Here is a 12,123-nt window from a genome sequence, read left to right on the forward strand (position 1 = left end):
TACACCTTCTGGTGACGTCAGGGGTGTGTGGCAGATGCAAATGAGTTATGCAGATGAGTTGTGCTAATGAGCTCTGGCACCTCTTTCTCTACAAAATGACCCCGGGCTTTGAGTTACTTAGTGATGGCCCGCCCCTCTTTCTCGCCCGTAGTTATTCCTCGACATGGCTTACAGAGTCTTGGGAAAGTTGCTGCTGCCCGGCGCATGCCACCTCCCGCCAACTTGCCAAGTTTGAAGTCTGAGAACAAAGGAAACGACCCCAATATCATCATAGTACCCAAGGACGGAACAGGATGGGCAAACAAGCAGGATCCGCCAGACCAAAAGAGGTAGGAGGGGCAGCCCCCCTTTCTTGGGTTTCGGGAGACGTTTCTCCCTCTTCGGTGGACTCTTGGATCTACTGAGGCCACGGAGGCGAGACAGGTGCCTTTGATTTTAGAGCAGCCGAACGTGTAAGCAAAGCCTTGGAGCACGGGGGATGGGTTAGGGGCTTGGAGCACCGGGGATGGGTTAGATCTCAGAGTGGGATGGGAGCTCAAAGCAAGAAGCCCGATGTGCTTAAAGCGGGGTTGAATGTTAGTAAAGGAGAATACAGTGAGTTTTTTTTTTAAATTTCAGACATACGTTATTGAAATTAAAATAACAAAACATACAAAGTGAACAATAATAAGTTCCAACACATGCTACAATGACTTGCAGTATAAATATACGTATTCCCAAAAAAGGACACAGTTCACAGCTAAGCTTATTTCAGCAGGTGAAACGCATGGAACGTACTATAAATATTCAAAAATACAGCATTCTTTAACGGCTACTCGGTGTAACCTCACTGTGAGATATGTAATGATAGGAAACCAAATTGGAATTTGTTCGGTGTCCCGCAATTCTGAATTGGAGGGTGTCCCGTTGGTTGTCATCTTATACATTACAAAGTATTCCCATAGTCTGTTTTGCCAAGATATAATGGATGGTTTGTTGCTGGTTATCCATTGTGAAGCTGCAGTTGTACATGGCAAATACAGTGTTGATGAGAAGTGTCACCTTTTGCACACATTAGCCCAGAACAGCAGAGGGTGGGAGAAGGTCACGGGAGCCGCTGGGGGAGAACTGCTGCCCATGCTTCCCTTTCCCCTTAATAGACAGAGAAAAGCCAGGCTCTGTTTTTAAATCCTCTGCTTGGGGCTGCCATTAATGGGCCACCCGCGGTGTCACACGTCCGGTTCTCTTGACTCCACCATTCTGTTTTCCTTCCCCAGTTCCAGTGCAACGGCCGCACAGCCGCAGGAGTCGCTGCCGCAGCAGGGTTTGCCGAAATCTGTCTCCAGTTTACAGAAGCTGACCCAGTCAATCAGTCAGGAGGTGGGCACGAGTTACTCTGGTGGCACAGGCGTCCTCCGTCTGGAAAGGGGCCAGCTGGGTTTTCCTGGGAAGTCCACAGCCGGCTGTCAGAGGCAGACTGCCTTGGAACGTGGAGGCTCTGTTTAGCTATCGTAGCTGATAGCCAAGGGCTTCCTGATGCGTTGAGGCTGATGGTCCTCAGGACAGGCATGGCTTAGCCGGCCGGTCTCCCTCTCATTGTCAAAGGGATGGAGAATGGGCAGGCGTGTCAAAACAGGAAGTGAGGTCATAATGGGTGGAGCAGTAAGCCCTTTGAAGCTGAACTCTCTCTCTCTTTGGAGGCAGGAACTGGAATGGGCAACCCCCTGTGTTTTGCTTTTCTTTCACAGAGTACAAATTCAGTGCAAGGTGGACCAAAGTCATGGGCACAGCTGAATGGAAAGCCAGCCAGACCAGAAGGTGGTGAGTGTGAAGGGTTTGGGGTCTTGTGGGGCAGAGGGGGAGGGCACAGAGGGCTGTCTTTCTGTATGTTTCTCCTACCTGACTTTCTGTGTGTTTCTCCCGACAGGTTCAAGGGCCTCAAACCGACTGTTATCCTTCTCTCCCGAGGAATTTCCAACGCTGAAAGCAGCTGGCGAGCAGGACAAGGCTGGCAGAGAAAAGGGCGCCTTAGATCCGTCGTATGGGCCCGGACCAAGCCTCCGCCCTCAGAGTACGGGACCGGGGAGGGGGCTGCCGCTTCTTCCTCCCTCCATTAAGGCTCTGCCAGGAGCGGGGCTAGCCTCAGACACTCGCCATGCCACAACAGAAAAAAATATATAAAAATACAAGTCACTCAACAGATACAAACACAAGCACAACCCAAAGGTTATAGTGACAAATAACTAATGTTTTTTACAAAGTAACAATACAATAAGAGAAACAAGTCCCTTAATGAAAAACACCAAGGGTGTCAATTTCTTGTATCCGGAACGAACTTGGTGCCAATTCCGATAGATGCAAAGACCTGTCCAGAGAATTCCAACTTTCTACAGTGAAATACTGAATGCCTTTGCATCTATTGGAATTGGCACCAAGTTCGTTCTGCATGCAAGAAATTGACACTCTTGGTGTTTTTCATTTAAGGGACTTGTTTCTCTTATTGTATTGTTACTTTATACCAGGGGTGGCCAAACTTGCTTAATGTAAGAGTCACATAGAATAAACATCAGATGTTTGAGAGCCACAAGATATGAACATCAGATGACCCTTGGACTAGAGGTCCCTTCCAAATCTATGATTCTGTGATGTTTGAGAGCTCAAAATAGGAGGGAGAAGTGGAAAGAAAGCAACTTTAAATTTAAATGCATTCTCTAAGAGACAAATGCCTCTTCGGTGGTGGGGCCTCAAGAGCCACACGATATATGTGAAAGAGCCACGTGCGGCTCCCGAGCCACAGTTTGGCCACCCCTGCTTTATACAAATATTAGTTATTTGTCACTATAACCTTTGGGTTGTGCTTGTGTTTGTAACTTCGCCATTGCCAGGCATTTGCGCTGAACGGTGCCCAGATGATAGACCTGCGTCCCCTTGGCAGAGCTGTGGGGGTTCTTGGGATGCCGAGATTAAGCTGAGCATAGAGCCCTGCTTGGTTTCTCGCAGCTTTCTCTGGAAATAGGATGGCTTCCAAACATCAGTTTGAGTTTGTTGTTTATTGTGGTGCGTGATGAGCCATGGGAGAGGGGGAGGGCGACAAAGGAGAGGCACCAGTCCTGCGGGAACCAACTGCCATGACGACAGCCATGGCTCACCTGCCCCAGGGAGTGGTGTTAGAGCAGCAGGGCTGGGCCCCTTGCTAGGCGACGGGGAGATCTCTCCTGGCCCTGTGAGATGCAGCAGCCAGGCAGGAAGAGAGAGAGGAGAGCAGGGCATTGGCTGGGAGGGAGTCGTTAGTGGGTTAACTGTGTATGAAGGCAGGAGGCCTAGAAGTACTGGGCATTTATCAAATGTTTTAAGATCCAGAGTTGCTCAGGGCAAGGAAGATTCCCCTGAAGATTGGCTAGGCACTTGGCCACTGAGCTGAGGAATAGAGCTCAGTTGTAGAGCATCTGCTCGGCTCAGTTGTAGAGCATCTACTTGGAACGCAGGAGGGCCTATGCGAGTTCAGTCCCCGGCATCTCCAGGTAAAAGGATCAGTTTGCAGGTGATCTGAAAGAGCTCCGACTGAGACTCTGGAAGAACTGCTGCCGGTCTGAGGAGACAATATGGAGTCGGTGTGAGGCAGCTTCGTATGTTCCTATTTAACCTTTGTCCTGCCATTTGAAGAAGAAGACTGCAGATTTATACCCTGCCCGTGTCTTGAATCGGAGTCTCAGAGCAGCTCACAATCTCTTTTATCTTCCTCCCTCACAACAGACCTCCTGTGAGGTAGGTGGGGCTGAGAGAGCTCTCACAGCAGCTGCCCTTTCAAGGACAACTCCCGCGAGAGCTATGGCTGACCCAAGGCCATTCCAGCAGCTGCAAGTGGAGGAGTGGGGAACCAAAGCCGGTTCTCCCAGATAAGAGTCCATGCACTTAACCAGTGCACCAGACTGGCCCAAGTGGCAAACCTGAGTAAATACTTGTGACCCTTCACATTGACATCACCTCAGCATGAGAGCCCTTGCTTCGCCTGCAGACGGCCCCAGGCTCTGTCCCAGCCATCTCCCCTTTGAAGGATGTCAGGCAGCTGAGCTGGGAACAGCTTGATCCTAGTAGGCAAGAGTGGTCACCGTCAGCTCCCTCTCCAGGTTTTGTCCTCCTCTCTTCCCAGAAGGCTTGGGCAGCATTTGTGAGGTTGTCCCATCTTGTTGCCTTCACAACAGCCCTGCAAGGTCGATGGAGGGGTAGCAGGTGGCCAAATATCGAATCATGGATGGGTGTCCAGCCAGGTTCCAGTTTGGCGTAGTGGTTAAGAGCGGCAAACTCTAATCACGGAGAACTGGGTTTGATTCCCCACTTCTCCACATGCAGCCAGCTGGGGTGACCTTGGGTCAGTCACAGTTCTCTCAGCCCCACCTACCTCACAGGGTGTCTGTTGTGGGAAGAGGAAGGGAAGGAGATTGTAAGCCACTCTGAGACTCCTTTGGGTAGTGAAAAGCAGGGTACAAAACCCAACTTTTCTCCTTCATCTTAAGTGGCAGACTCTAATGTGGAGAACTGGGTTTGATTCCCTGCTACTCCTCATGCAGCCAGCTGGGTGATCTTGGGTCAGTCACAGTTGTCTTGAGGGCTGTTCTCTCAAGAGCAGTTTCTCTCTGTTGTGGGGAGAAGACTGGAAGGAGATTGTAAGCCACTGTGAGACTCTGAGCGAAGGGCAGGGTATAAATCCAACTCTCCTCCTTCCCTAGGAGCCTGCTAGGGTGGCCAGTGAGGGGCTCAGCTGTCTCTCTGAACTCCAGAGGGGGCTGTCATCACATCTGAGGCCTGTGTTGCCACCAGCCAAGCATAGGGTTTATCCATCACAAAATTCACTGCCACAGGAGGTGGTGGCAGCTACAAGCATAGACAGCTTCAAGGGGGGATTGGATAAACATATGAAGCAGAGGTCCATCAGTGGCTGTTAGCCACAAGGGATAGATGGAACTCTCTTTTTGGGGCTCTGTATTCTTGGTGCCTCGGAGGGGCAACAGTGGGAGGGCTTCTGGTGTCCTGGGTCCACTGGTGAACCTCCTGATGGCACCTGGGTGTTTTGGCCACTGTGTGACACAGAGCGGTGGACTGGATGGGCTATTGGCCTGATCCAACATGGCTTCTCTTATGTTCATCGGGGTGTAGATCCAGGTGGATGATAGGTGTAAGTGACAAACATGCATTGGACAGGCTCTCAGGTTATGCACAAATTTGAAGCCGCTCTCCCCCTCCCCCATTCCATTCCGTTCCCTTCCTTAAACCAGTTTGCAGTTCTAAGAAGCGTCTTCCTCTTTTGCCCTTCCAGATGTCACTAGTTGGAGGGAGGGCGGTGGGAGGAACGTAACCTCTGCCACATCTCTGACCGCCTCCCTGACTGAGCCGGGCAGCAAGACCTCTAGTGCAGGAGACGGAGCCCCCTCCTCAGCGAACGCCAGCGACCCTAAGGAGCCCTCTCTTCGCCCGACTCAGCCTCTCCGCAAAGGGGCTTCGCAGTTCATGGCAAACGTCTACCAGCCGCCAATGTACCATGACATGCTACCAGCTTTTGTGAGTCCCGCCTTGCTCTCTCGCCACTCCCCAATGATAGTAGAATTGAGTTAGTACTAGGTGGGCAGCCGTGTTGGTCTGAAGCAATAGAACAGAGTTGGAGTCCAAGGGCACCTATAAGACCAACAGAGATTTTTAAAAGAAAAGGTATAAATATTTTTTTTTAAAATCGAAACCCCAAAATAATACAGGAAAAAAGGTAATCTGGTACTTTTGACGTTACTGTTTTGGTAAGAATAATATATCTAAAAATAGATTAAGCTTTTATCATACAGATTTTTTGGGACTATATCATGCTGTGCCGTATAATTCAAAAGTGGATACCGTACTGCTATCACGTTATTTTCATATTGATCAACTGGTGAATTTGAGATATTGTCAGGGCTTCTTTTGTAGCAGGAACTGCTTTGCCTATTAGGGCACACACCCCTGATGTAGCCAGTCCTCCGAGAGTTTACAGTAGGCCCTGGAATAAGACCCCTGTAAACTCTAGGAGGATTGGCTGCATCAGAGGGGTGTGGCCTAATAGGCAAAGGAGTTCCTGCTACAAAAGAAGCCCTGGATATTGTATGCTAATTTGTACATAATGAAATGTTCCCAAATGTTGTTGTGCTGTTGACCAGTGGTAGGTGGGGAGGGGTCTATCCATTTAGCTGCTAAAGTTACTAGCAGTAGATATTAAAAATTAACAGCTTTTTGTTTATTGAACTTAGGATATATACCTCTATTTAAAAGTAGGTTTTCAGGTTAAAGGGTCTATTGTGTATCCTGTTAAATTGTGTTACCTCATGCCAAAAGGGTTGAATCTTACTGCAGTTCCTCCAGCAACGAAGGAAGTCTGCCTGACTTCCAACCGACAAGGTTTTATTCAAGGGGGTGAGCTTTCGCGTGCACGCCCGCTTCCTCAGACAGAATGAAATGGAAACAGAAATAAAAAAAAAATATTTCTGTTTCCATTTCATTCTGCCTAAGGATGTGGGCGTGTGCATGAAAGCTCACCTCCTTGAATAAAATCTTGTTGGTCTTAAAGGTGCCATTGGACTCTTAACTTTGCATTAGTACTGGGTGGGGTTAATTTTGTTCACATGGAATTTTTGAATCTCCATTCATCCTCTCGTTCAGGGGTGACCAAACTTGCTTCACGTAAGAGCCACACAGAATAAATATCAGAAGCTTGGGAGCCACAAGACATAAATATCAGCTGTTTGAGAGAAGGAAGGAATTAAGGGGGAGGTGGAAAGAAAGCAACTTTAACTTGAAATGCATTCTTCAAGTTGCCAGCTGGCTTGGCTTAGAGAAGTGATTTTTTGAGGACTGCTACTAAATGTAACCAAATGCAGGTCTAAATAAAACCACCGTGGCCTGCTTTCTAAAGATCAACAATGAGGGGGCTAGGCTCATTTCCCTGGAGAGGTTGTTCCACAATCGTGGGGCTGCCACTGAAAAGGCCCTGTATCATGTGCCCACCAAACAGGCTTCTTTGACTGATGGGATAGTTAGGAGGGCCTTAGCCTTGATCATAATGGCCAGGCAGGAGTGTGGGGGGAGCCTTTAGATACCGTAGCTGGTTCCAAGCTACTTAGGGCTTTAGTTGCAGAGAGGGAAAACGGAGCACTAAGGTGTTTGCACGCTGGTTCTCTTTTTCAGATGTGTTCAAACCAGCCCTCCGAGACCCCTGGGCCCATGGATCGTGGGTCCTTTCCCCTCCCGCAATTTCGCCTGGAACCCCGTGTCCCTTTTCGACAACACCAGACCAGCGACCAAGACGGGTAAGGCTGTTGTGACCGAGTGCCATAAAGCAAGACCGTAGTTTGTGCACGGCTGCATCATTTGCTACTCTGGGTGCAGAAAAGAAATGAGGGCAGCCTAAAAATGCAGGAGGATCAGAGGCTATTGCAGGTAGTCTGCACTGGCTTGGAGAAACATTGCAGCCTTAGACTGCCATTTCTACAAGAGCCCCTTCCCTTGAGGCCACAGCGGGGGGCGTCTGGGTCTGTGCCACCCCCTGCCAAGTTGGTGTTCACAGCAACGTCTTTCCGTTTCGTTCTGCAGAAAAGAGAACAGGCTTGGGCTCTCGCGCCTGCCTCGCCCAGTCCGGCCGCAAGGGGAGCGGGTCCCCCGGCCCACCATCATCAATGCGGAGAACCTGAAAGGGTTGGATGCTCTTGACAACGACACAGACGAAGGCTGGGCAGGTAAAGTGCTCTGTGGATCAGCCAAAGGCTGTTCAAAGTGGCTGGTCTTTGAAAGAAGAGTTTCTCCCAGGGGGATTAAGCAAGAGTCAAGTGGCGCCTTTAAGACCAACAGAGTTTTATTCAGAATTGTAAGCTTTTGTGTTCTAGAAGCACACTTCATGTGCTTTTAGCACACAAAAGCTTACGTTCTGAATAAAACTCTGTCGGTCTTAAAGGTACAACTTGACTCTTGCTTTGTTCTGCTGCTTCAGACCAGTGCGGCTGCCCACCTGGATCTATCCCAGGGGGAATTAGTAACTTTAAGACAAGACGTACCTCTTCCACTCCCTCGACGCTGGACTTTCCTCTATGAGAAGACCAGCAGTGGTGGAGAAACTCTCCCATCGGTACTGATCTTCCCCCACCATGTGCAAAATTAGGGAGAGTTGTGTTACGTGACGTTGCCTGCTCACAAACGGTGCAAGTCAACAATGAAGCCTGCTCCCTAGAACGAGTCCCAGAATCCTCTGCAGTGTACTGGCATTCCCGGGCAAATGCACTGAAACGGAAATTGGTTCTTGGTCGGTGTTCCCTCTGAGCTGAGTTAGCGTGAGCCAGCTCGCAGGTTTTCTGCCTACGGCGCACACATAGCTCAGGAAAAGTGGCCCCAGAGCACACTAATTGATGCAGGAGCTCCCAACTTTAATACCAGTAGCTCACAAAGTAGATTTTTTTTTTTCACAAGACTCTGCAACTTAGAGGGAACATTGTAGATCGCTTAAAACGGATTAGAATACGAGTTTTTCTAAAGGTTCAATGATGTGGGGTTAACCTTGAACATATGAAGCTGCCTTATACTGAATCAGACCCTCAGTCCATCAAAGTCAGTATTGTCTTCTCAGACTGGCAGCGGCTCTCCAGGGTCTCAAGCTGAGGTTTTTCACGCCTATTCGCCTGGACCCTTTTTTGGAGATGCCAGGGATTGAACCTGGGACCTTCTGCTTCCCAAGCAGATGCTCTACCACTGAGCCACCGTCCCTCCCCTTCAAATCCCTATGAGGCCAACACATCTACAGGACTGTCTCTGCCCATACGTGCCCCAGAGCGCCATGCGTTCAGCAGATCAGCACCTTCGGGTAGCTCCTGGCCCGAAAAACATCCACCTGGCCTTGACCAGTGCCTAGGACTTTTTCCGGTGGAACATACTCCCAACTGAGATCAGGGCCCTGCAGGATCTATTACAATAGAGCTATTCTGTCAGGCCTTCTTCTGCAGTGGACATCCAATCACCTTGGCTTCCTGTGCTCATACCGCCCGACTTAATGGCCCTCTGGTGCTAAAGAGATCTGCGCAGCATCTTCCAGTGAATCGGATGCCTTATTGGCCACCTAGCCAGCACCCACGCAGGAGGCCACGAACCGATCTGCCATCCTATTCCGAGTTGGTATTAAGCTGGATTCAAATTGTATATTTTAGTTTTGTTTTTACTGCGGAAATACCTGCCCTGAGCCTGCTTACAGGGGAGGGCCGGATATAAAGTTATCTTTTTTAAAGCAGTAATAATTAGGGTTTATGTCATGCTTTCCTGCACATTCAAAGCATTTCACGTGCATGATTGCAATAATCCTTAGGACAAGCCTGTAAAATAAGTCAACACAGTGTTATGCACTTAATACAGAGGGCAGGAATGGAAATTGGGGCTGAGAAAATTGCGGCAGTTTGTGAGATCTGAACCAGGAACTTTTGGGTTCCTGCCCATCTTCTTAAGCTGTTACACTAACTATAAATTCCAGAGGTAGCCATTCTGGTCTGAAGCAATAGAATAAAGTTTGAGCCCAGTGGCACCTTTTTAGAAGATGAAGATATTGGATTTATATCCCACCCTCCACTCCGAGTCTCAGAGCAGCTCATAATCTCCTTTGTCTTCCTCCCCCACAATAAGCACCCTGTGAGGTGGGTGGGGCTGAGAGGGGTCTCACAGCAGCTGCTGCCCTTTCAAGGACAACTCTTGTGAGAGCTATGGCTGACCCAAGGCCATTCCAGCAGGTGCAAGGGGAGGAGTGGGGGATCAAACCCGGTTCTCCCAGATAAGAGAGCTATGGCTGACCCAAGGCCATTCCAGCAGGTGCAAGTGGAGGAGTGGGGAATCAAACCCGGTTCTCCCAGATAAGAGAGCTATGGCTGACCCAAGGCCATTCCAGCAGGTGCAAGGGGAGGAGTGGGGAATCAAACCCAGTTCTCCCAGATAAGAGAGCTATGGCTGACCCAAGGCCATTCCAGCAGGTGCAAGTGGAGGAGTGGGGAATCAAACCCGGTTCTCCCAGATAAGAGAGCTATGGCTGACCCAAGGCCATTCCAGCAGGTGCAAGGGGAGGAGTGGGGAATCAAACCCGGTTCTCCCAGATAAGAGTCCGCGCACTTAAGCACTACACCAAACTGGCTCTCTTAAGACCACCGAGTTTGATTCTGAGTATAAGTTTTTGTATGCATGCCCATGAAAGCTTAGAATTAAATGTGCAAGCAGACCAACACAGCTACCTTCTGAAACCCTGGCCTGAAGTCCTAGTTTGGTATCAAACTGGTTTGTTAGGTTATCTGCTCTGAGATAGCTGGGTTTTGTCAAGCAAAGACTGTATGCTTTCAAGTTGCATTCAGTCAGGCTGTGTTTATGGGCCTCCTCTCTATGGAAATGAAGCAACGGCGAAGGGGCAGTTGCTTGTCCTTCTTGTCAGTGCGTAGGACAAGTGAGGAAGACCTGTATGTGTCTGTAGCATCTATATTGTGAACACACGTACACACACCCCAACTTCACTTCACTTTGATCTCCAGGTTCTTGTGTGTTGCAGTGGGATTGATTCTTCTGCGCATGAGATTCTGAGCTGAAACCACAGCCAATGCAGAAGGTCTTAGGGTTTAACGCAGATTAGGCAGGGGGACAGACAGAGTTCTAAGAAGTATAGAAGAGATTGCTTGAAGCATAGCTTTTTCTTGCTTTGGGGTGTGCATTCGCCCAGAGACTAGAGAGCTCCATCAATCCACGTAAGCAAGAAGAGGAAAACCATCCAGAGAGCTGCTGCAGAAGTCTTCATTTTAGAAAATTGCTGGATGCATTTCCTGGAGACAAAAAAGAGATGAGAACTTCTGCAAAGGGTCATAAAGGGAAAATCCCCTTGGATCAAAATGGCCCGTTTGGGAATAGTTTTCTTAAATTGAAGCCTGCTTTTGCAGTATTCCATGCCTTCTTTGAATGGTTTCCTCCGGATCTAATTGCCCCCCGCCCCCGTGTGTGTTTCTCTTTTCGGCTTCCTTCTCCTTGGTTGCTGTGGCAGGCATCCACGATGAAGTGGACTATTCCGAGAAACTGAAGTTCAGTGAAGACGAGGAGGAGGAAGAGACCCACAAAGACGGAAGGCAGAAGTGGTAAGAGAAGTGAGTCTGTTGTGGGAGGGGGCGGGGTCTCCACGTCTATCCAGGGATGCAGTCTGTGCAGGACACGTTGTTGGGCAGAGCAACTGCATGCCCAAGGGAAGCAGCGAGGAGCATTCTGGTCCCTTCTACTGTCTGGGTGTGCTGGTGTTGCGGTCAGGAATTTTTGTTCCCTGTTATAGGTACGGAGCCTATAGATGTATACCCTGTAGGCCCTGCTGTCGTGTCTAAAGACCTTTGCCCAGCTGCCTGTGTCCCTCTCCCCTTCCCTGCTTTCTGGCCCTGTCTACCTATACACTGTGTACTCCGGGCTCATACAAGCTGGTTCTTTGGCCACACCTCTGGGCCATGCATTCTCCTTGCATGGTGCGATTCCACTGGTTGTTTCCTCTTTAGCAGAAGCCACAGTTTGCTGTGATAGGCAAACTGTGGGTTGTTCTGAGCCCTCTGAACCAGGACTGCAAATCTGCTTCATGTTGTGCGGCTTCTAGTCCTGGTTAGGAGAGCAAGCGATGGTCTCAGTTTGCTGTCACCATTGAACCCACAAACAAATAGTGAATTACTGCTAGGAGAGGCAGCATCCCAGGAGAAGAAGAAGAAGATGAAGATATTGGATTTAAATCCCGCCCTCCACTCCGAAGAGTCTCAGAGCGGCTCACAATCTCCTTTCCCTTCCTCCCCCACAACAGACACCCTGTGAGGTGGGTGGGGCTGGAGAGGGCTCTCACAGCAGCTGCCCTTTCAAGGACAACCCCTGCCAGAGCTATGGCGGACCCAAGGCCATTCCAGCAGGTGCAAGTGGAGGAGTGGGGAATCAAACCCGGTTCTCCCAGATAAGAGTCCTCACACTTAACCACTACACCAAACTGGCTCTCTTTTAAAACATTAAAAAGAAAAATGAGGCCTCATATACTTACAGGAAGTTCTGACCACAGAGTTTCGTGCAGTTCCTAGAGCTACCCTTTATGACTTCCTGGTAGCTCTAGGA

The 12,123-nt window shown here is 49.4% G+C and overlaps 1 protein-coding gene across 1 annotated transcript in view; it reads left to right on the forward strand.

Moving 5' to 3' along the window:
• The window catches only part of PRRC2B (proline rich coiled-coil 2B), a 138,680-nt gene that overhangs the window by 64,895 nt on the left and 61,662 nt on the right, over positions 1-12,123 (forward strand). The window contains exons 3-10 of the mRNA XM_060250715.1: positions 152-329; positions 1,257-1,359; positions 1,728-1,800; positions 1,907-2,050; positions 5,294-5,535; positions 7,183-7,304; positions 7,588-7,730; positions 11,039-11,129. Coding sequence (XP_060106698.1) covers positions 152-329; positions 1,257-1,359; positions 1,728-1,800; positions 1,907-2,050; positions 5,294-5,535; positions 7,183-7,304; positions 7,588-7,730; positions 11,039-11,129 — 1,096 coding nt within the window. The remainder of the gene's footprint in view (positions 1-151; positions 330-1,256; positions 1,360-1,727; positions 1,801-1,906; positions 2,051-5,293; positions 5,536-7,182; positions 7,305-7,587; positions 7,731-11,038; positions 11,130-12,123) is intronic.

This window comes from Heteronotia binoei, chromosome 12 (assembly GCF_032191835.1).
Source record: "Heteronotia binoei isolate CCM8104 ecotype False Entrance Well chromosome 12, APGP_CSIRO_Hbin_v1, whole genome shotgun sequence".
NCBI lineage: Eukaryota > Metazoa > Chordata > Lepidosauria > Squamata > Gekkonidae > Heteronotia > Heteronotia binoei.